The sequence below is a fragment of the Macrotis lagotis genome, chromosome 8, assembly GCF_037893015.1.
Source record: "Macrotis lagotis isolate mMagLag1 chromosome 8, bilby.v1.9.chrom.fasta, whole genome shotgun sequence".
Taxonomy (NCBI): Eukaryota; Metazoa; Chordata; class Mammalia; order Peramelemorphia; family Peramelidae; genus Macrotis; species Macrotis lagotis.
In genome coordinates this window covers 97,719,806-97,744,861 of record NC_133665.1, presented here as the reverse complement: position 1 = coordinate 97,744,861, position 25,056 = coordinate 97,719,806, and the positions used below count along the sequence as shown (strand labels likewise).

General features: G+C 38.1%; 1 protein-coding gene and 1 pseudogene across 1 annotated transcript in view; both read left to right on the top strand.

The window, feature by feature from the left end:
- FGD3 (FYVE, RhoGEF and PH domain containing 3) overlaps positions 1 to 25,056 on the top strand; it is a 212,711-nt gene that overhangs the window by 127,796 nt on the left and 59,859 nt on the right. Inside the window, exon 7 of the mRNA XM_074197689.1 lies at positions 17,551 to 17,707. Within this exon, the coding sequence (XP_074053790.1) occupies positions 17,551 to 17,707 (157 nt within the window). The remainder of the gene's footprint in view (positions 1 to 17,550; positions 17,708 to 25,056) is intronic.
- LOC141495862 (metastasis-associated protein MTA3 pseudogene) lies at positions 4,345 to 10,273 on the top strand (annotated as a pseudogene).

Here is a 25,056-nt window from a genome sequence, read left to right as displayed (position 1 = left end):
GATTTTCAAAGTCTTTTTTGAGCTCTGTCATAGCCTGAGCCCAATTTCTGTTTTTCTTGGAGTCTTTAGATGCAGTAGCTTGTGCTTCCTCATCTTCAGACTGAGTATTTTGGTCCTTCTTGGGCTCATTTGCAAAATATTTCTCAATAGTCTTCTTTTTGTTTCTCTGCTTGCTCATTTTCCCAGCCTGGGCCTGGTTTGGGGTGTTTCTTGAGCTTTTGGGACACTCCCACAAGGGTCTCAGTGTGTGCAGCTCTGTCCTCCCTCCTGGTCTGTGAATGACCATAAGCGCCCCCCTCTGCCAAGGGGCTGATGTGGGGGGGGGGGCTGCTGTTCTGTGGGGGGGCCTAGACTGTGGTCAGGATCTGAATGTGGTCAGAGCCCCAGAGTCCTGTTTCAGGGGCAGAGGACAGAGCTAGGCAGTCTCTCTTCACTCCTCTCCCTCAGCTCCATGGGCTCATGCCCTGGGGGCTCCTGCTTACAGGCTCCACCTGCTTCTGTTTCCTGGATCAGATCTGGGGAAAGAGGATGCTGTTTGCTGTGTGCCCTGAGGGCTGGGCTCCATGTGCTCACTTTGGCAGAGGTCCCCCGCTGTTCCCCCACTTTGTGCCTGGTGCTCCTCGGGGTGCAGCTCAGGAGACTCCCCTGCTGCTGTGAGCTGAGACCCCCAGTGCCCTGGGGGAGGTTCTTTCGCTCTGGCGGGCCACCCCTCTGGCAGGCCGCCTCTCCAATCCCAGGGAGCAGAGCCTTTCTGCTCTTTTCCAGGTTACCTTGAGTAGGAGAACTGCCTCACTGGGTCCCTTGTGGGTTCTGTCTCTCGAAAGTTTAGTTAGAGTCCTTAGCTGATGAATTTTATCAGAGAGCTCCTAAGACTCGATCCCTTCTTGTTGCCATCTTGGCTCCGCCCCCGGTTCTTCTCTTCTTGCTCAGCATCAGTTCATGCAAGTCTTTCCAGGCTTCTCTGAAATCCCATCCCTCCTGGTTTCTATTAGAATAATAGTATTCCATAACATACACATACCATAATTTGTTCAGCCATTCCCCAATTGATGGATATTCACTCAATTTCTAATTCTTTGCTACCACAGAGGGCTGCTATGAATATTTTTATATTTATGAATATTTTGTTTTTACCCTTTTAGATTTCTATACCCTGATGAGTGTGTATGCTATTACCTCTCTGAGCCACTTCCAATGAGATGAAAGCTCATTTACTCCCTATAGCTTTCCCCCTTTCCACTCCATTGCAAAAAGTTTTCCTTGCCTCTTTTATGTGAAATAATTTAGCCTATTCCAACTCTCCTTTTCCTTTCTCCCAGTACATTCCTTTCTCATCCATTAACTCCGTCTTTATAATTTTTATACCTTCATAATATGCCTTTTGAATTGTTGACTTGTAGTAATTCTTATTCATGAAGCTCCAGTTAAAGTGGCTTTATTTCTCACCTAAGTCAGGGAAGGGTACAAATCTTTGAATGAACCCAATCAAAATCCCATTTGTAAGATGCTCCCAAACAAGTGTTAATGAATGGTGAAGGGGCAGGTAGGTGGTGCAGTGGATAAAACATCAGCTCTGGAGTCAGTAGGACCTGAGTTCAAATGTAGCCTCAGATACTTACTAGCTCTGTCATTCTGGGCTTGTTACTTATTCCTGGTTGCCTTCCCCCCCAGAATAATAACAAATGGTGAACACAACAGGCTTGAACCTTTGCTTGACTAATCAGTAATTCTGTGCCCATAAGAAATATGTTTTCATCTGTTAGCTATTAACTCCAAAGAGAGTTCCTATTCCAGGGTACTGGAGGTAGGAATTCTCTGCCCATCTGGCTCCCTAGAATTGATTTTTGGTTCCAGGCAGGTTCTCTCGCCTCCCCAACTCCACTCCATGCTTTCCTGTACTACTACCTTGGACTTGGAGCATCTGCTCCTTTACTAGTTACCTGTTGCTTCTACATACAATTTCTCTTAACAAATACAATCTCCAAGCTTCTCCTAAATCTATCAAAGATTCACAACCCTTAATATATTTAGGGGGTTTTATTGCCAATATCTCCTGAGAAACAAATGAGTTAAAGAAATACAAAAATTGGAAATTATGAAACCTTAGAAGTCTTATAATCCCTGGCGACCAATGGAATATAGAGCTTAGTCTTATGTTTCTATACTCCTGTGAATTCCATCATTCCAGCATATCATACTGTTGTGTCATATACCACTCTATTATTATAGCATCATTACACTATTATGTCAGTATTATGTCATCACATTGATACATTCTGCAACCCACTTATACCAAGCATTATACTGTTACGACATATCACACTTAGACCATATTTCACAAAAGTGGACCATATGCCATAGTGTAATACTGTACCTCACATTTATTGTAGCATAATTACTTTTAAACCATATATCATAGTGTTACATTGTGTGTCACAGTGTTATGCTGTCTTTTGCATCTTTTTGAGTAGAAATCATCTTAATCATCACTTTGTTAATGTTTTCTGATGGACCAGCTGTTTCTATATTGGAGGGAAGGGGTAAGACAGAGTCATTCTCAGATTTTGTTGAGCTTTCATTTAATAAGATTCAGAACCCAGGCAGACACTTGCACGTCTTTAGCAAAGCAGTTAATTTTGCAACTAATAGTTGCATTCTCAATTTGTTACTATCTTCTAGGAGCTAGCTTTCATTTACTACCTGGTTTGCCACAAAACAAAAAATCTAAATATGAAGAATAGGTTTTCTGCCATTAAAACCCCTTATCCTTTGATATTTCAATGGTTTGATGATCTCATCAGGTATGCTCCTGTCATCAGTACATCACTCATCCTGTGTAAGTCTTGTCTACGATCCACCCATAAATTTTCCTTAAGGGCTTCACTCAATGTTCTGGGAGTCTTCCTTTTAGATCTCTTGATTTTGTATGGATAGCAGTGAAACCCACAAACTATCTACTATTTTATCCTTCATTCTTGCTCTTGACAAGAATGCTTCCTTTTTCAGTTATATAAATGGATATATATTCTGATGGACCAGCTCAATGAGTCATTCACCAAACTGTTTGTTTCATATATCTTTTCTGTTGTAGATAAGCCATACTCTTTAAGTCATACCTCATTTAGGAGGCTCATAGTTGGTCCAGGGCTTAATGTAGTGAGTACAATATTCTCTGCAGACAAGATAACAGAGAGGACTTCATGATATTTAGGGAATCTTACATGATGTTAGCAAATACTTTGAGGAAGTATACATTTTCCTCTATACACCACTTAGTGACAATAGTTATTTAAGTAAAATTATCTGTGGTTATATTTTTCATGTAATAATATTATTTTGACATATACATAAAAAATACCTGAGGAGTCTTTAAGGTGATGTTTTGTTCTATTAAATCAAAGGACTTTCAAAAAAATCAACAAATAATAAGCACAGTGGGATCTTGTATTTGATATATTTTCAGCCTATTGTGTGATTGTTCAGATGTGATCTGTTGAAAAGTGGCATTTTGAAAGCTTGCCTGGTCCCTTCTTCAGTTTTTATCCAGGATTCCCTTGATGTATCTGTAAGATGTCCTTATTGGGTTTATAGTCATTGGAAAATAGACTTTTGAGTTATCTTTGAATAATTTATAATAATTAGACCCATGATTTTTCTAAGCATCTACTATCCTCTCCTTTTTTAGATTAACTTGAGAAATGATTTTTCGGATTCCTCAAACTATGGTAATTCCAGCATGAACCTCCATTATGTGTACTTGATCTAATCTAGGTGCTCTTGCCATTTTTCTTTCCTTCAGTGAATTTTCACTTCATTATGGAAGCACATCTCCAAATGGGTTGGTTCCACTACCCTCAATAGAGAAAAGAATTTGTTCTAGAAATCCTTGTAAATCTTTTCCCCTTTTTGATCTGTTTATTGTTCTCTTTACAATTTCTTCCTTAAATGCTTTTGAGGTCACTTAGGCCTTTGCTTTCTGTAAAGTTAAGAGAAACTGGACTTTCTGTAACCTTACTTGTTCCTCCAGTACTTCTCAACTGAGGTTGTGCTACTTCAAATTCAATCCAACAGACATTAAGTGACTAATATGTTCAAGATGCTGTGCTAGGTTCCAGAAAATGAAATCCCTACTCTTAATATGACAGTTGGAGGCAAAGCGAGGAAGAGACTATGCAAATACCGATATATGTTATACAAGGATAACTTCAGGGAGGGATAGAGCACTATTGACTGTCTGCATTTGGTAAAGCACCATGGACATAATATCTGAGTTTAGCCCTGAAGGAAAATTCAGATTTTGAAAGTAAGAGATGAGGAGGGAGTTGGTCCAGATTGGGGGGGGGGGGGCAAGAGTTATATAAATGGTGTTATGTTATTGAATTTAGGTCAAAATCTGATAGCTCAGTTTGCCAGATGGGAGCCAGATTGTGGGAGTTCTTAAATGTCAGACTGTGAAGTTTGTATTTTATCTGATAAGTAATGTGGATCCATTGTGAGGTTAGTCCTCTGCCTTAGAAAGGTGATTTTTGGCAAGTATGGAAGATATATTGAAGAAGGGGAAAATTAGCAGCAGATAGACCAGTAATTTAAGGAAGAGTTACTAAGAACCTGAACTAGGCTGATAATCATGTGAATGGATATAGAGGGACAGATTCAAGAGATGATATGGATATTGATTTGATAAGAATCTGCAATTTCTAGGAGTTGGAGAATGAGTGATAAGAAGAGTCAAAGATGATTCCATATTGTAAATTGAAGGTAATTGTGTACCCAACAGAAAAAGGGAAATTTGTAAGAAGAAACATGTTCAAGTGGGAAGATATTGAGGTCATTTATAAATATATTGAGTTTTTGGTTTGAGGCAGGATATCTAGTGATATCCATCAGGTAGTATGTGATATATGACTGTGTGACTGGAGTACAAGACAGAGACTAGGAACAGATTTTTTATTTGAGGGTCATCTATTTTGAGATTTATTTTTAGATTTAGAGCATCATCCTTGAAACCGGGGGAAGTAAACATCTTTAAAAAAGAGAATCTAAGAGAGAGTTCTAGTAAACACAGTAAAGGAACAAGAAATAGATTATAACCCAACTCTTCTTAGGAGGCTAAGAAGGTCAGAAGATGTAGTCCTTTGACAGGTGGGAAGACAACCAGGAAAAAACACTATTACAAAAGCCAAGGGAGGAGAGAATATCTAAGAGGAAGGAAATGGAATAGTATTCAACATTAAAATACTGCAGAAACATGAAGCCTGAGAAAAGGCCATTGGATCTTTTTATTAATTAGATTCATGATAGTCTATATTCTTTTATTCATTTATCATTTTTTTGTTTTATTTTGTTTTTTGCTTTTTGTTAAGGCAATAGGGTTAAGTGACTTACCCAAGGTCACACAGCTGGGTTATTATTAAGTGTCTGAGGCCAGATCTGAACTCGATCCTCCTAACTCCAAGACCAGTGTTATATCCACTGCTCCACCCAGCTGCCCCCATTTATCATCTTTTATTATAAATATTTTTAAAAATAGATCAGAATGAAATTGCTCAAGTCATATATCATACTTTATAATATTTATTCATCTAACCTGGCTTTTATTTTGATCTTTGACCTAATGATTCACTGGTCTGATACATTACACAGCTGATTACGAAATGTCTCCAGTAATTGGTCATTTCCTTTCAATTCATAAGTAGCTAATTTCATCATGTAATATAGTACTTGACAGGTGGGCCTTCCTGACTTTCTTATCAAAGAAAATAGTCATGGCATATAGTTATAAAGCTTAAAGTCTAGAAGTTTTGACATCTCTTGTTTCTTCTGAATCATGTTAAATTGAAAATCTGCATATTTAAAAAAATCCTCTTTATATAGCCCTAACTCTCCTGTGATAATTTCACTTTTAGTAAATCCATGTACATTTAATCAAATTATAAATTAAAAGACTCAGTTGTGGATGGGAAATTTAGGAGCAAAACTTTTTATTGATTTGAATGATTTGGTGAATGTTCATAGTACAAGTGAGCAGGGGTGGCTAGGTGGTGCAGTGGATAGAGCACTGGCCCTGGAGTCAGGAATACCTGAGTTCAAATCTGACCTCAGACACTTAACAGTTACCTAGCTGTGTGGCCTTGGGCAAGCCACTTAACCCCACTGTCTTGTACAAACTTAAAAAAAGCAAACACATAGTACAAGTGAGTTAAAGAATAAAGTAAAATAAAAATTAATGTTCTCTAGGATTCTGCTATTATGGCATTAAAATAAAAACTGGAATAGTTTCTAAAGAAGCTAATCTTTCTGGAGGAGCTGATGAAGGCTGTTAAGGACCAAAATAAACATTGTGTATAAAAATTATACCAAGCACTGAGCATATTTATGGGGTGGGAGTAATTTTCTTTTATGAATTGGTGAGAAAGACACTAGGATTTTTTATGACTCCTAGCTTCAAGGCAGAAATTGAAAGAGACACAGTCTTGGACCAAGAGAAAATAAGAAAACTAGAGGAAATTAATTAGTTCTTTCAACAAACATTAAATGCATAATGTGTGCTGTGGCAAGTTAAGAATGAGAAGTAAAAGAAAAAATTACTCTTTAAGTAGAAATATACAGAGATAAATAACCAGGAACATTTTTGGCATCTAGTTAAGATTTCAGGGTGAGTTAAAAAGTTATCATTACACAGACATTTGTAAAAGCTAAATATTGAAATGGTTATAAGTTCTGTAAACTCTAGAAAGAAATATATATGATAAACAACATGGAAAAATTCTTCAAATAGCTTATCAGAGAAATGCAAGTTAAAATACAGTTAATCTCCATTATTTGTGGATTCCCTCTTTGCTAATTCTCCAACTCACTAAAATTTATTTGAAACTCTAAAATCAATACTTCCAGTTGAGGTTGAACAAGGTGATGTTCTAATCTTCTTTCAACCTATAAACAAATGTTGTACTTGTGATTTATGCAGTGCCACTTTTTTTGGTATTTTGTGCTTTTCTTAGTGATTTTTCTATTTAAAACAACTCTCAAATGTAGTGCTAAGGAGTCAAGATGGTGGCAGGAGAAGATCCTCTACAAAATATTTCAAAAAATCTTAAAATTATGACTCTAACTAAATTTTCAAGAGACAGAACCCACAGAAAGATCCAGTGAGGCAACTCTTCAGTATAAGGTAACCTGGAAAATAGTGGGGAAAACTGTTCCATGGGGTTAGAAGGATGGCCTGCCAGAGTGAAGAAACTTCAGCCTCCCAGGAATAGCCCCAGGGTACCTAGGAGCTATAACTCCCAGCAGCAGAAGCAGTTTCCTGACCTGCATCCCAGGGAGCACAAAGCACAACTTGGAAGATCAGCAGGGAGACCTCTGCCAAAGTGAGCGTGAAGCCCAGGCACTCAGTGCAGTCATGACATTAGCACAGCTGCAGCACTCCAGGAAACGGAAACAGGCTGTGAAGCCGGCAAGCAGGTGCCCCTAGGCAGCTGCTCCCTGAGTGCTCAGCCCACCGAAGGTAAGGGAGTGGAAGGAGACTACCAAGGTCTGTCTTCTGTCCCTGGAACAGGACTCTGGGGCTCTGATCACATTCAGATCCTGATTGAAGTCTAGGCCCCCCCCAAAATAGAACAGGGACGCCACCCCACCCCAACCCCATGGAAGAGGGGTGTACTTGTGATCATTCACAGACCAGGAGAGCAGTCAGAGCCTCATACACTGAGGTCCTTGTGGGAGTGTCCCAATAAATCTCAAAAGCTCAGGAAGCAACCCCCAAACTAGGCACAGGCACAGGGGAAAAAAAGGAACCTGACCATTGACAAATACTTTGTCTATGATCCCAAGGAGGATCAAAATACTCAATCTGAAGATGAGGAAGTACAAGCTTCTGCATCTAAAGACTCCATGAAAATTAGAAGTTGGGCTCAGCTATGACAGAGCTCAAAAAAGACTTTGAAAATCAAGTAAGGGAGATAGAAGAAAAATTGGGAAAAGAAATGAGAGAGATGCAGGAAAAACATTAAAACAAAGTCAGCAGCTTAGTCAAAGAGATCCAAAAAATGCTGAAGAAAATAACATGTTAAAAACCAACTTGGGGCAGCTGCAGGAGCAGCAGCAGGGATGGCAGCAGCAGGGGCAGCAGCTGCCACAGAGGTGGAGATGGTGGGGATTGAAGTGGTGGCGGCAGTGGATGGGGCTCAACTCAAGCTCTGGCTCCAGCTTGGCGGGCGGGCAGGTGGACATGGTGACCAACATGTACCAGGTCAGAACATTATGTCTATTTTGAGAATTCCTCAAGTAACCTATATCTAATGAGAAGGCTAGAAGAACTTAATAAGACAGCCAATGGCAATGTGGAAGAAAAAGTAGTATGCTTTTATAGACAAGGAGACATTTCCAACAGTCTTATAATGTTTGCAGACAAACATGCTAAAGGGATTGAAGAAGAATCTGAAACTTCAATAGATGCTGATCTGACAGATTAACAAAAACATCAATTGAAACATAGAGAATTATTTGTGTCACACCAATATGAATCTCTTTCTGCAACACATATCAGGGGAAAATGTAGTGTTGCACTTCTGAATGAGAGAAAATCTGTTTTGTCATATCTTGATAAAGAGGATACCTTTTTTCTATTCTTTGGTTTACGATCCTTCATTGGAAACATTTTTAGCATATAAAAGGGAAATAAGAGTAGGACCTAGATATCAAGTAGATATACCAGATAAACTCACAAAAGGAGAATCAAATGGCAGAGAACAATCAAAGCTGGAGGTGAAAGTTTGGGACCCAAATAGTCTTCTTACTGATCGACAGATTGACCAGTTTTTAGTATATCTGTTTGATATCTGGATCGCAGTAGTTCAGTCAGGCCCAGTTTACACATGAGTGCAGCTGCTGCTTCCTGAGACATTACTCTGTTCCATGCTATGGACACATTATAAACTCAAAACTCAAATAAATATTTTTCTCCCAATCTTACTTCCTCCCCACACACACAGAAAGCAATCTGTCAGTTTCCATGTTGTACATTGATCCAAATTGAGTGTGATGAGAGAGAAATCACATCCTTAAGGAAGAACAGAAAGTATAAGAGATAACAAGATCAGACAACAAGATATCAGCCATTAGTTGTAAAGGTTGTTTCCCACTTTGCTACATTTGTTTTGATCTTGGTTACAGTGGTTTTATCTGTGCAAAAGCTTTTTTAATTTAATGTAATCGAAATCATCTAGATTGTTTTTGGTGATGTTCTCCATCTCTTCCTTAGTCATAACTGCTTCCCTTTCCATAGATCTGACAGGTAAACTAGTCCTTGATCTTCTAATTTGCTTATAGTATTTTTTTATATCTAAATCCTGTCACCATTTGGATCTTATCTTGGTAAAGGGTGTTAAGTGTTAGTCTAATCTAAGTTTCTTCCATACTAACTTCTAATTTTCCCAGCAGTTGTTATCAAAGAGAATTTTTATCCCAATGGCTGGAGTTTACCAAACAGCAGATTACCATAATCCTCTCCTGCTTTTGCACCTAGTCTATTCCACTGGTCCGACACTCTATTTCTTAGCCAATACCAAACAGTTTTGATAACTGATGTCAAATAAAATATTTTTAAAAAGAGAGAGATCCAATAAAAACAACCCCCAGGATTATTATAGCCAAGTTCCAGAACTCCCAAGTCAGAGAGAAAATCTTATAAGCAGCTAGAAGGACACAATTCAAATATCATGGAGCTGCAGTCAGGATCACACAGGACTTCGCAGCAACTACATTAAGGGCGGGTAGGGCTTGGAATATAATATTCCAGAAGGCAAAAGAGCTTGGAATACAACTGAGAATCAACTACCCAGCAAAACTGACCATCTTCTTCCAGGAGAAAAGATGGACTTTCAGTAAAACTGGAATTTCAAATGTTCCTGTTGAAATGACAAGAACTGAACAGAAAGTTTGACCTTCAAGTACAGGACTCAGGTGAAGCATAGAGAGTGGAGGAGAAGGGTAAATTATGAGGGACTTGATGATGAACTGCATGTACTTCTGCTGCATGGAAAGATGATACTGATAATACTCATGAACTCAACATGAACCTTCTCATTTAATAGAGCAAGTAGGAGGAGCTTTTATAAATGAAGCACAGGAGAGAGCTGAATTTGAAGATATAATATATTGTAAAAATGGAGTCAGTGGCTAAAAAAGGGAAATTACCAGGAGTAAGAGAAAGGAGAGGTGGAATAGGCTAAGATATTTCATGTAAAAGAAATTTTTTTTTCAATGCTATGGAAGGGGGGAAGGTGAGGGGGAATGAGGAACCTTCAACCTCTCATCAGAAATGGCTTAGAGAGAAAACAGCATACACACTCAATAGCGTAGACATCTAGAGTAAAAAGGAGAGAAGGGGGGAAGGGGGGCAGTGGGTGATAGAGGAAAGGGTAGATCATAAGAGAGAATAGTCATATATAACACATTTTCTTTTTTTACTTTTTTGCAAGGGGCTGGGATTGGGTGGCCTGTCTGGGGCCACAGGGCCTGGTGGTTGCTGGGTCTCTGGGGTGGTATGTGGGCTTGGGGCCTCTTGGCCCCAGGGCTAGTACTCTGTCCTCTGTGCCACTCAGTTACCCTATAGCATATTTTAGAAGAGGGACAGAGTGAAAGGAGAGAGAAAATATAATATATGGTAGTGGGGAGGAATGGATGGATGGGATTACAATCAGCAACAGCAACTGTGGAAAAATATGGAAGTAACTTCTGTGATGGACTTATGATAACTAATGTGATTCACCCGAGACAGCGCTAGCATTTCTGGGTATAAGAAGACTATGATTTATCTTTTGGAAAAAATATGTGTTAGATTATCTGTAGTGCTGTTGGCCATGATTTCAATCTTAATGAATCAAGGATACAGTACATCCAGAAAAAGAAAGAAGAAATTCTCCTTTCTGAATGGAGACTCAGAAGAGATAATGTAAATGTTGTGATCAAAGGCTCACTGCATCTCTCTTAGAAGCTATGGTTCATTTTTCTCTAATTCAGTGTTTACAGAAATTTTACAGAATACAACTACCATGAATAAATAGAATCGATTGTAATTCCTAGGTTTCACTTAGCACCTATCAAGTTTTCAAGGATCAAAAAGAATTAAAATAGTTGATGTTTAAGGGATTTGAGAAGACAGAAATATGACTTTGCTGTTGGTAGAAATGTGGATAGGTCCACAGTTGTTCTAGAAAACAGTTTGGAAGAATCATTAAAGAAAGAAAATCATGGGGCAGCTAGGTGGCACAGTGGATAGAGCACTGGTCTTGGAGTCAGGAATACCTGAGTTCAAATCTGACCTCAGACACTTAATAATTACCTAGCCGTGTGGCCTTGGGCAAGCCACTTAACCCCATTGCCTTGCAAAATCTAAAAAAAGAAAAAAAAGAAAGAAAATCATTAAAGAAAAATCATTAAACAGCACAGTATCCTTTGACCTAGCAAGTCTAATATAAGGTACACCCCTATGAGATAAATTATGGAAATTTCCTAAATATGATAACATATTTGTAAGCAATACTCTTTTTGGTAGCACAAAAATTGAGAATAAAGTTGTTTCCTACTCAGTAAGAAATGGTTGAATGGGGGCGGCTCTGTGATGTAGTAGAACACTGTCCCTGGATTCAGGAGTACCTGAGTTCAAATCTGACCTCAGACACTTAATAATTACCTAGCCGTGGGCAAGCTACTTAACTCCATTGCCCTGTAAAAACTTTAAAAAAGAAAGAAAGAAAGAAATGGTGGAATGAACTATAATATACAAATATATTGAAGTATTACTATACTGCAAGAAATGACAAATATGAAGAATAAAGAGCAACATAGGAAGGCTTCTTTGAAGTGATGCAGAATAGACAAAGCAGAAGCAAAAGAGCAATAAACATAATTATAACAAGATTGTAAATGAAAACAAGCATGCATTCCTTCTCAGTAAAAGTGTACTATTAGTTCACTGTCATGTAGCATACCTGGTCATGCATGAATTCTCTGTTGCTTAGATTTGCTTAATTGCATATTTGGGAAGGAGAGGGATTGAGAAATTACTGTGATATTTTAAGAAAACCATAAATTTGGGGCGGCTAGGTGGCGTAGTGGATAAAGCACCGGCCTTGGAGTCAGGAGTACCTGGGTTCAAATCTGGTCTCAGACACTTAATAATTACCTAGCTGTGTGGCCTTGGGCAAGCCACTTAACCCCATTTGCCTTGCAAAAACCTAAAACAAAACAAAACAAAACCATAAATTTAAAAAAAAAATTTCTCCCTCTCACCCATTCTCCACTGGAAAGAAAAAAACAACAGCAAAGATTAATGATCAAGTTAAAAAAATTCACATTGACCATGTCAGAAATATATATCTTACTCAACATCTTGAATCCATCATTGTCATCATTTCATATGGCACAATCATTTTTCATTTTACACTTCAGTCATTCTGAAAGACAATTTGTAACTATACACTGAAAGTCACAAAATTGGACTGATCCTTTGACCTTGCTATAACACTGTTCTGTGTTCTCAAAAAGATCAAAGAAAAGGGGGGGAAAGACTTATATGTAGAAAAATATTTTTTTTAGGGTTTGTTTTGTTTTGCAAGGCAAATGGGGTTAAGTGGCTTGCCCAAGGCCACACAGCTAGGTAATTATTAAGTGTCTGAGACCAGATTTGAACCTAGGTACTCCTGACTCCAGGGCCAGTGCTTTATCCACTGTGCCACCTAGCTGCCCCGAAAAATATTTTTAATACCTCTTTTTATGATGACAGAGAACTGAAAGATAAAGGACTGCCCATCAATTGGGGAATGACTGAACAGTATCAGGAATATAGCAGAATACCATTATGTGGTAAGAAATGATGGAGAGGAATGCCTCAAAAAAACCTGGGAAGACTTTTGTGAACTGACACTGAGTAAAGTGTGTAGAATCAGGAAACCAATTTATATAATAAAAGCTTTATAAAGTTAATCAATTTTGAAATACTTAAGGACTCAGATGGATACAATTACCAACTGTGATTCTAGAGAGTCTATGAAGAAACATGCTTTCCACCTCCTGACAGAGAGGTTTTATGCCCAGAGTATGTAATAAAATATATATTTTTAAAGACCTGTTCAATGAGGAATTAGTTTTCCTCATCACATACAACATACACATATATGCATGAATATATGTATATGTATACATATATGTGTATATATATATACTATAAGAATTTCCTTTTTTTTAAATGAGGAGGGAAAGGGGAAGGGGAGAGAAATAAATTTGTTTTAGTGGGGGAAAAAAGTAGTTTAATTTAAACTTAAAATAGTAGGTTGAATTCACAGCTCTACCAATGGTGAAAGACATCAATATTTGAGAATGCGGGAGAGAAGGCTAGTAATAGTAATAATCAGTCTTTATATGACACTTTAAGACTTGCAAAGCACTTTGCATATAATAGCTCTTCTGATCCTAAAAAATCATGTGTCCTTATTATCCCCATTTTACAAATAAGGACACCAAAGCTGAGAGAGCTTAAGTGACTTGTCTAGGGTATGTGGCCAAAAAGGATCTGAGATAAATTTGAACTCATATTCCTGACTTGAAAGCTAGTACTTTCTCCTCTATGCCATCTATCTACCTGGTTTTATTGCTTTTTTTATTTGCTTTAAAATACTAGATTAACTAAGTTGGTGTAGGGACCTTCCTCAAGTTCATGCCTTATGAAGTTGCTTAAATTGAAGGAGAGTGGATTAAAGGTCACACCATACTTATCTCCTACTATTTATGGAAGTAGAAAAGGCAATAGACTTGTTCTACTTGACCCCAGAGGACACAGCTAGGATCAATGAGTAGAATTTGAAAAGAGGGAAATTGAGCTTTGGTGTAAAAGAAGAAACTTCCTAACTATAACAGTTGGCTAAAAATGGAATAAGGTGATCAAGAAGGCAACAGTAGTTTCATCATAAAAGTATCAACATTTGTCAGGAATTTTACAGAGGAGATTCTTATTCGTGTATGTATAGGAATAGATGGCTTTCAAAGTCCTTTGCGACTCTGATATTCTGTGAAAAGAATTATCTTAGAATCACAGAATGGGGGGCAGCTAGGTGGCGTAGTGGAGAAAGCACCGGCCCTGGAGTCAGGAGTACCTGGGTTCAAATCCAGTCTCGAACACTTAATAATTACCTGGCTGTGTGGCCTTGGGCAAGCCACTTAACCCCATTTGCCTTGCAAAAATCTTAAAAAAAAAAGAATCACAGAATGTTAATGATGGGGAAAAAAACCTAAGATCACTTAGTCCATCCTTTCATTTTGAAATTGAAGAATCTAAGGTTTAAAGAGGAATCATTTGGGGCAGCTAGGTAACGCAGTAGTTAGAACACCTGCCCTGGCATCAGGAGGACCGGCCTCAGACACTCAATAATTCCCTAGCTGTGTGATCTTGGACAAGTCACTTAATCCCATTGCTTTAAATAAATGTTTTTTTTAAAAAGAGGAATCATTTGTTTGTTCAAAGATACATAGCAAGTTAGTAATAAAGTCAGAGTAAGAACATAAATTAATATTTAAAAATAGAAAAGATAATTCATGCATATAAAGTCAAATGTACAGGAACAGAGAAGTAGGAAGAATGAACTGACTACTCTGAACTATAGTGATTATGCTATGCTACTTCACTGTCATGTGACATTGATTTAGAGAGATACAGACCTGGTATAGTTATGACAGTAAGGGCTGAAACCATAAAAGAAACTAAAAAAGTAACACACAGCCTTATGATATTCTCATACAAATAAAATATGCTGTGTTTTACAAACCTTGGAGAATTATTTGGTCCTTTTGGTCTATGTGGATTGCACTAAGAATAATGAAAAACTCCATGTAGAGGACTGCTTAATGGTAGAATAAATTGATGTTTCATACTTACAAAGTCTTTTACTTCTGATCATGCAAATGTGAGTTATCCTATTGTGAAAGAAAAGAGAAAATCATATAAAGAATTCAGTGTAGCTGTAGAGTAAGTTCCCTGATGACCTCTGATTTTAAAAGGACATGTACAAAAGATTAAATGTGGAGACTATAACCAAAAATGGATAAAGATAAGTGAAATCGACTTATAGAAAGAAGACTTTAAAACCCAGAATGAGTTGAGATTTTTAAAAAAACTGCAAGACAAAAAAAGGGTCTCTGTCTGGAACAAGAAGAAGAGGAAGGAACAAGTGTCATCCTTGGGACAGATAATGCTATATTACCAGATTACAGAAAGCAGAACTCAACCCAGCTAAGCTCTTTTAAATCCTGGGGAACAAACTTACCCTAGCTGAAGTGAATGGTTTTATATTATAAACTATTTCAAAGTTAGAAAAAGGTCCCTGGATGACTGTCAAGGTACCTGCTTCCTTTTCAGATTCCAGGGAAATCTATTCTATGATCAATTCTGCTCTTGTCCATAGCCCTCTATATGGAATTTTCTGTCATTCAGACTGGTTAACCCATCCTTTCCATACCTCAAAGTTTCATTGGCACTCTGACTTTATTCTTACCCTGCATGTAATGCTTAGAGAAATAAAAGTCCAGAATCTTCAAAATGGAAGAGGCTAACAAAAGAATACTTTCTTGCACTGTGATGTCAAACATACAACCACAGCTGCATGAACCAGCAACATTCCCAAGGCCAAACTAGACATGTAAATATATTGGTATGTTAACAGAATGGCTAGAGATGCAGTGAAACATTGATAAGTTCAATGTTCACCTCATAGGAATCGATGTACAGTTTAATTTCCCCTGTTTTTTGAGTTTTACTCCACTGATCTATAACATCCTGGATATTTCCAGTGACAGAGAACTCACTGCAGTCCATCACAAAGAAGGAGTTTGCATTTATTGTGTTATTAACTCCTTAACCCCATGTGGATTGGCATATTCAAGACCATAACTCTCAGTACACATCTTTGGCTAGCAGGCCCAGGAATGAAGATTGAATATGGGGGAAAAAATTTAGTATACATGGACAGTCATTCATGTTACAAATAAATATAGAATAAGAACATTATAAAACAAGGGTCAAAATTAGAGTCTGTGTGAGGCCACCTTGTACAGAAGTTCCAAAGTTATTGTCATTTCAAGAGACATCCACTCTGATGTATATTAAACTCTGTTGTATATTAAACCTCAGATTACATAAGACATGTGATCATTTTTGTGAAATGTATAGGGTCAGAACTCAATCAGCAGCTAGACCAAAAAGATTCCCTTCACTAGGATCAAACGATAGAAAAAAAAAGGAGCAGAAAAAAGTAAGTTCCTAAACCCCAAAAAATTTTAAGAAAAGTAATACATTATAAGATATGGCCAATGTATTGGGGTTTGGTTTTGGATTGTTTTGTTTTTTTTGTTTCACCATTGTTTTGGATTGTTCAGTATTTTGTTTTTATGGGTTTTTTTGTTTTGACTTTTTTTTGAACTTTTTTATAGGTAAAGTTCTAAACTGTTGTTGGGGATTCATAGGGAAATGACAGTAATAAAGATAGTTATTAGAGATAATAGGGACCTTAAAGATCATTGAATCCAACTCCTTTTTACAAATGAGGATAACTAAGACCCAGCTAGTGTTAGGGTGAGATTCAAACTCAGGCCTTCCTCACTCCTAGTCTAGTGCTCTATTCTCTATATCAATCTGTTTTGCATTTGCCATAGTTTTGCATTTATTCATTCTCTGTTTTTTCTGTTCTGTTATTGTTTAGGAGTTTGTATCTTATCTCCCCAACTCTTTGCAAATTTCTAGAGAATAGGGACCAATTCTTAGATATTCTTTGTATACTCCACAGTTCCTAGCATGATGCTTGGAGGCATGCAGGACTCTGTTTTTTCTTTTGTGTTGTGTTGATGGAGTTCCAAGTTCTTTGTGTGCAGTAAAAATAAGGGCCTGCCATGTACTGGGCATTGTGCTAAGCAAGTTTTTGCCCTCAAGGACCTTATATAAGGAGGAAGACAATAGACACAAAGGAAATAGAAGGAGAGCTAGACTGAATAGACATAATAGGGAGTTCCAGAAAAGTCAAAGGTAGCATAACACATGGCTGTGCCCAGACTGGAGCCCATGGGCCTGTTCTCCAGTCAAAGGGGCAGAGGATGTTGATGAGGTGTGAGTGCCAGTCAGAGTCAATCTTGGGGCAACTGAGTGGTGCAGAGGATAGAGCACCAGCCCTGGAATCAGGAGGACCTGAGTTTAAATCCTGACCCCAGGCACTTAATTACCTAGCTGTGTGACCTTGGGCAAGTCACTTAACCCCATTGTCTTACCAAAAAAAATTAGTCAATCTTGCCAGCAAATGAGATTTTCCACTGGTGAGTATTCTGAAGAATGAAGGCCTGAGAGTTTAAGATGAGTTCAAAAGCAGTGCAACTGATGGAAAATAGAGAGAAAACTATGTTGAGTTCCCTCCTTAAATGGAGACTCTGAAGCATGACCCTGCCCTCCAGTCAATATGTGTGTGATGTCACTAACAAGAATTTCTTTCTTACTATCTCAACCTTTTTAAGGAGCACAAATCCCAGGATTGGGGATATCCTTCAGAAGCTGGCGCCATTCCTGAAGATGTATGGTGAATATGTGAAAAACTTTGACAGAGCTATGGACTTGGTAAACACCTGGACCCAGAGATCAACTCTCTTTAAAGATATTGTTCAGAGCATCCAGGTATGTTGAGGATCTTTTTTTTATACCTCTTTTTCAAGAGTTTAAGAAATATATGTAGTTGAAAAATTTAGGGGCAGCTAACTGACGCAGTGGATAAAGCACCAGCCCTGGAGTCAGGAGTACATGGGTTCAAATCCAGTCTCAGACACTTAATATTTACGTAGCTGTGTGTCCTTGGGCAAGCCACATAACCCCATTTGCCTTGCAAAAACCTAAAAAAAAAATTTAATAAATCCAGAGAAGCAAATATTTATGTACCCAATTTTATAGTCTAGAAAACACTGAAATATCATCCCCAAAGCTGTAGTTGGAATCAAGATAGAGCCTGGACTTCTGAATCTCATCCATTTGTCCTACAACTACAGTAGCTTTTTAAAATGCTTTTTTGTTTGGGAACAGAAATAGAAGTTTCAGACTTCCCAACTGTTGCCATCACTCCTGTGTGCTTATGAGGAGAAAATATTGAAGGGGAAAACCTTTTTGAGTTTAGAGGTTTTTCTTATTTGCAAGTATGCTTTTAAATATCCTGTCATCTTTTTAACTTGTTACCTCCTCACTACTCCTCCTTTCCCTTCCACTTTTTCTCACCCCCCACCCCATCTACCTCCATCTCACTTCTCTGTGTCAGTTCAGCTACATAACTTTTTATCTTTGGTATTTCCTGTATCTTTACATCATTAAAGAAACAGTTCTAGTGGCTGCCATAATGAGCAAAGAACTTTTGAGACTCAGACTTTTCAGAGCTGATTAACATAGGAGAGAATCAAGGTTTCACCTTAGGGTAGACATTATGAAAGAGTAGTCTTCAGACCAGTTCCTCTCTTCTTGTATAAAGACAACCTGAGCGTGGTAATTTCATTTATCAGATTTCTGTAAAAAAAGAAAATGTCCATGAGCTGTACAGGAATGTATTCAGGAAATCTATTTTTTCCCTATTAAGATGACTCAGTTATAAAGGTTGACATCAAAGGCCTTCCTTTATCTTTGAAAATACTTATTAATAATTACAACAGGGGCAGCTAGGTGGCGTAGTGGATAGAGCACCGGCCCCGGAGTCAGGAGTACCTGGGTTTAAATCCGGTCTCAGACACTTAATAATTACCTAGCTGTGTGGCCTTGGGCAAACCACTTAACCCCATTTGCCTTGCAAAAACCTAAAAAAATAATAATAATAATTCCAACAGCAATTTTCTGTGACTGGTTTTCTTGGTTTTTTTCCCCTTGTCCCTCCCTCTTTGTACTTAATAAGTATTTATTTGGCCAAAGGAGAAATTCCCAGTTATGTGAAAGGTTGAGTTTGTGTTGCTGTGATCTTTGAAATCATTTTTATAAGTTTAGGTTTTCAAATTTAACTCTCCAGAGATGATTTTTCTTTTTGGGTATTGCAGCTGAGATAACTACTACTAAATAAGCTATTGGTTTGTTTTATGATTGGGTGAACATCCCCTGGGTGTGGATAACCGAGTCTCAGGTTATAGCATACAATATACATGGTTTGTTGGGAGGGAGGGGTTTGGGGTAGATTAAGAAAAATCAATAACCTCTGACTTAAACTTCAGCTATATTAATGATTATTAAATCTAACTGCTTATGATGATAGACTCCCCAGATCTTTCCTTAGGTTAGCCTCATTCCACTTTTCACTTCAGCTTTGACTCTAGTGAGATGGGCTTCAGAGTAACTCTTTAATCCTTTGGTGGCTTAACCCCAGCCTTTCTCCGTCTTGAGATTAAACATGGTAGGTCAGACTGTTAACTTGCCTTTTGCATGCTTCTTAGTCATTCAGCCAACCTTGAATGTTTTTTGAAAAGGAAAAACATTTTTATTCCATCAGATATTTTTTATTCCATGAAATTTGGTTTTACACAGACCAGCAAAAGAATTATATTCATAGATAATGGTCATATTCATGGTCTTTTCTATCAGGACCTTCTCTGAAAGCTACTTTGGATGGTATTGTCACAGCATTGCCACTACAAAGACTGAGTTGTGGTATTTCTCCTTAGGGGCCCAGTCTTCTTTCTCTGCCCCAAATGCAAGTCACTTGCTTCAATTCACACTTGCCTATGTAACAAAAGCTGCTCCAAAGAGAGACTGAGATTGGATTGTCATTGTCAAAGAATCAATAATAATATCCTAAACTGTGTTGTTGGGTGAGGCTGCCCACATATTCTATACCCTAGGACATCATTTCTTATTGATTTGACTGGACTACATTCTCTACTGCCCAGTTTAAGGCATGGTACATGCAAGGGCTACCACATAGTGGAACATTTTAAAATATTTATAAAGATATATATTTTTATGTCAGAAAATTCCACTCTCAGATTATGTAATGTAATTTTAAGAGAACCAGATTTAAGAGTTGGAGAACATGAGATCTGGATCATGGCTCTGCTATATAATAGCCAAGGATATGATAAAAATCATGTTCCCTCATTAAGCCTCAAATTTTTTTTGGTTTATTTATTTTATGTTATTATGATAATCTTGTTGTTAGAGTAAACATAACACCCCCCCCCCAAAAAAAAGATGAGAAACCTCAAGAATAGTGAAAGAGACAAAAAATTGTACTTCAGTCTGTGTTCAGATTCCAATAGCTCTGTCTCTGGTTGAGTTGCCTTCTTTATCATAAGTCCACCAAAGAAGTTGCTTCAATATTTTTCCCACTATTACTAGCTGTATTTCCCTCCACTCTATTCCTTCCCATTCTCATTTATTCTCTTCTCTTCTCTTCTCTTCTCTTCTCTTCTCTTCTCTTCTCTTCTCTTCTCTTCTCTTCTCTTCTCTCTCTCTCCTTTTACCCTGTCCCTGTTAAAAAATGTATTGTATCTGAGCACCCTCTCCCATGATCTTCCCTCTCTTCTATCACCTGTTCCCCCATTCTCCCTTGTCCTATCCATTCTCATTTTTCTCTAGGGTAAGATAGATTTCTATTCCCTATTAAGGGTGTATGTTATTTCCTCTCTGAGCCATTTCTAATGAGACTGAAGGCTCACTCATTCCCCCTCACCTTTCCGAACCCCATTCCAATCCATTGAAAATGCTTTTTCTTGACTCTTTTGTGAAATATCTTAGCCCCCTTCTTCCTTTCCTTTCTCTACCTCCCAGGACTTTATCACTCATTGACTCCATCTTTTTTTTTTTTAGTTTTTACAAGGCAAAGAAGTTAAGTGACTTGCCCAAGGTCACACAGCTAGGTAATTATTATATGTCTGAGATCGGATTTGAACTCAGGTCCTCCTGACTCCAGGGCCAGTGCTCTATCCACTGGACTCCATCCTTTTACTATATTAAACCATTATATTCCGCTCCTTCCTGTGCCTTGCCTATATATGCTCCTTTTAACTGTTGTTATAAACGAGAAAGCTCATATGAGTTAGCAGTATCTTCTTCCCATGCAGAAATACAAACAGTTCAACATCATTAAGTTCCTCATAATTAGCCTTTCTTGTCTGTCCTCGCTATAGTTCATGTGAGTCCTGTACTTGGAGATCAAACTTTCTGTTCAGCTCTGGTTATTTCAATAGGAAAGTTTGAAAGTCCCCTTCATTGAAAGTCCATCTTTTCCCCTAAAAAAGGATGTTCAGGGGCAGCTAGGTGGCAGTGGATAGAGCACCGGCACTGGAGTCAGGAGTACCTGGGTTCAAATCTGACCTCAGACACTTAATTACCTAGCTGTGTGGCCTTGGGCAAGCCACTTAACCCCATTGCCTTGCAAAAACAAAAACAAAAAACAAAAAAAAACCCTAAAAATAAAAAATAAAAATAAAAAAGGATGTTCAGTTTTACTGGGTAGTTGATCCTCAGTTGTAAACCAAAATCTTTTGCCTTCTGGAATATCATATTATAAGCCCTACGAGCCCTTAATATAGATGCGCCAGATCCTATATAATCCTATCTATAGAGCCACAGTAATTGAATTGCTTGTTTCTGGAAGCTTTTATTATTTTCTCTTTGACTTAGGAGTTTTGGAATTTGACTATAATATTCCTGGGAGTTTTTGTTTTGAGATCTCTTTCAGGAGGTGACTGGCGAATTCCCTCAATTTCCATTTTACCCTCTGTCTCTAGGATTTCAGGGCACTTTTTTTTTTTTAGGTTTTTGCAAGGCAATGGGGTTAAGTGGCTTGCCCAAGGCCACACAGCTAGGTAATTATTAAGTGTCTGAGGCTGGAATTGAACTCAGGTACTCCTGACTCCAGAGCCAGTGCTCTATCCACTGCACCACCCAGCCACCCCTCAGGGCAGTTTTGCTGAATTATTTCTTGAAAAATGAAGTTTAGGCTCTTTTCCTAGTCAGGACTTTCAGGTAGCCCAATAATTTTTAAATTATCTCATCTGGATCTATTTTCAAGGTCAGTTGTTTTCTTCTAATTTTTTTGTTTGTTTTTTTGGAATAGTTTTATTTCTTCCTGATTTCTCGCAAAGTCGTTGGCCTCCTTTGGTTTCATTCTGCATTTGAAGGAGTTATTTTCTTCAGAGAACTTTTTTATCTCCTTTTTCAGCTGACCACTTCTGCTTTTTAAGGCTTTCTTCTCCTGATTTGCCTTTTGTGTTGCTTTTTCCATTTGGCCTAAACTGGTTTTTAATATGTTATTTTCTTCAGTATTTTTTTGTATAGCTTTCACCAAGCTGCTGATTTGGTTTTCATGATTTACTTGCATTGCTCTCATTTCTTCTCTCAATTTTTTCCTTCATCTCCCTTAATTGCTTTCCAAAGTCTTTTTTGAACTCATCCATAGCCTGAGCCCATTTTCTATTTCTCTTGGAGGTTTTGAGTACAGAAGCTTCGATTTTGTCATCTTCTGAATCTTCCATGGGACCAAAGAAATTTTCTATGGCCAGATGCTTCTTTTTTTGTTGTTGTTTGCTCATTTCCTCAGCCTATGATTTATTTGCCACACTTCCAAAGCTTTGGAAGGGTTTTGGGACACCCCACAGGGACGTTAATTCCTCAAAGGTCTTATGAGAGAGACTCTGAACCCAAATTGCAACCTGGATTTGAGTGTGGGCAAATAGCTGAGTCCTTCCCCAGGGACTGCAGAGAGACCTCTGCAGTCTCCCTTAGCCCCCTTACTGTCTGTGAGTTGTACTCTGGGGGTGCAAGCTGGCTTCCCCAATTCCCACTGCATGTTTTAACTGCTGGGCTGCTCTGAGGCCAGCACTTGCTCCCACCCTCACTCTAGTGCAACAGAATTCTCTTACCACACCTTCAAGCTGTTCCAGGTGATCCCTGGGCTAGGAGGTCTAGAAACTGTGCCCTCTTCTATAGACCCAGGTGCCCCCAGGGAATCTAGGCACCAGGCCTGGCTGTGCTGCTCTGCACTGCGAGCTTTTTCCAACCCCCATCCTAGTAAAATAGTCCTTTCCCATGGAACTTCTAAGTTGTCGTGTAATGGGAAATTGTATCAGTCTTTCTGTAGGTTCTGCCCCTCTAAATTTTGGCTAGAGTTATATAATTTGATAGCTTTTGGAGTTTTGAGGGGAACAAGTTTCTGGGAATTCCTGCTTTCCTGCCACCATCTTGACTACACTAAGCCTCATTTTTAACATCTATAAAATGAGAGCATTGACCAAAAAAGATCTCTGAATCCTGCTGATAATATAACATATACTTATTCAGAGATCTTTTTTGGTCAGTGGTCTATTTTATAGATGAGCAAAGGTTTTAGAGCTTTGGATAACCTGCCATAGGTAGTGGTGATGATTTTCAGACTTTACTGAAAGTGTGCTTGTGACTTTTCTGGATCCTGGTGCATCTGCCTCTGATCATGGGTATTCTCCTGGACCTTTTAAGTCTATGACCCTAGTTTGACCTCAGTCTTAACAATTTGTTAAACCCTGAAAAATCCTCTTTGTCTTTCTTAACTCATTTCCAGACTTATGCCTGCCCTGTAGGTTGCCAAACCAGTATGTACAATCATTTCTCATGAAAATACTTCAACCTGAGTGCTCAGCACCAAGGAAACTACACAACTCATACTGACCCTTCAAGGACATATGACCCATGGAACTGTAGAGAGATCACCGAATTTGGAGTTAGAGGAGTTATTTTGAAACTCAGTTGTACTTCCTACTAGCTGTGTGACCCTGGACAAATCAAACTCTCTGAATCTCACTTTCTTCATCTATAAAAGGAGAAGATTAGACAAGATGACAAATTTCTTCCAGGCTCCAAATCTTATGCTCCTATGATTTATATAGGTCAGCTTTTGTTTTCATTTCCAAATGTTATCCTACTAAGAATGAGCTGTAATTGATGAATTGACTCAGTGAACATAAACTTCAGACCTATATATAAATAGTATTGAAATACATTTATTCCTTTTCAAAACTCAAGTTTGAGGTCAGTGTAGTCTTATTTACTCTTCTAGGACATTTTTAAATGAATAAAAGATTTGAATGATTGTTTTATTTTGATAATCAAGCTTTAAACTAGTGTGACCCTCCCATCACAAAGTGGACGCAATTGGGTGATACACATTTTCACCAAGGTGGCCCATTTTATCTCCAAACAAGTCCTCTCTACTTTAGACTGGCATAGTTTTAATTACATAGATTTCTACAAGAAGCCTTCAAAGATGATTGTAGAAAGTGAGAGTAAACCATAGCATCTAATTAGAAAAATAAAATATCAATTAAAGAAAGTGATCCCTAATCCAAGCCTTTTGTTTGTCTCATTAGACATTTAAATTCTTCACAATCTACCCCCTTCCTACCTTTCCAGTCTTTTTACCTTCACTCCTCTCCATGCATCTTGCTACCCTGGCTTGCTTTCTATTCCTCATACCTGACCCCCCCCCCCCATCTCTTCATTCCATGCCTTTGCTCTTGTTGTCCCAGACCTAAAAGACTGCCCCTCCTTTGGGCCTGGAGTCTTCTCCATTAAAACCCCACTTTCTAGAGGAAACCTGTCCTGATCACCTTTCTCTCTTGAGATTATCTCCCAACTGCTCTGTAATAGCTTTTATAGTCTAGTTTTTTTCCTGATTTTCTTCCTTTTTAAGACTGTGAACACCTTGAGAACAGGATTGCTTTTTTCTTTTTTTTACTCTTCTTTATAGACTGAGAATTTGACCATATAGAAAGTGTTTAATACTTCTGGATAAGCCTGGGTCCTCTTTATCAGATTGAACAATCAAATATGGATCAATATGAGTCAATCTAACATTTGAAAAATATGCTTGCTGTTTTCTAACAGACCACTGGAATGATTAGTTTTCTTCTTTCTGGCTTTCATAAGACTTAACTTCACTACTAACATGTACTTTCATATCTTTAAATTACAATACTTTAGACATTGTTGTCTCTTCAGAGAGTCTTACTAAGTTAAAAAGACTTTTCCCC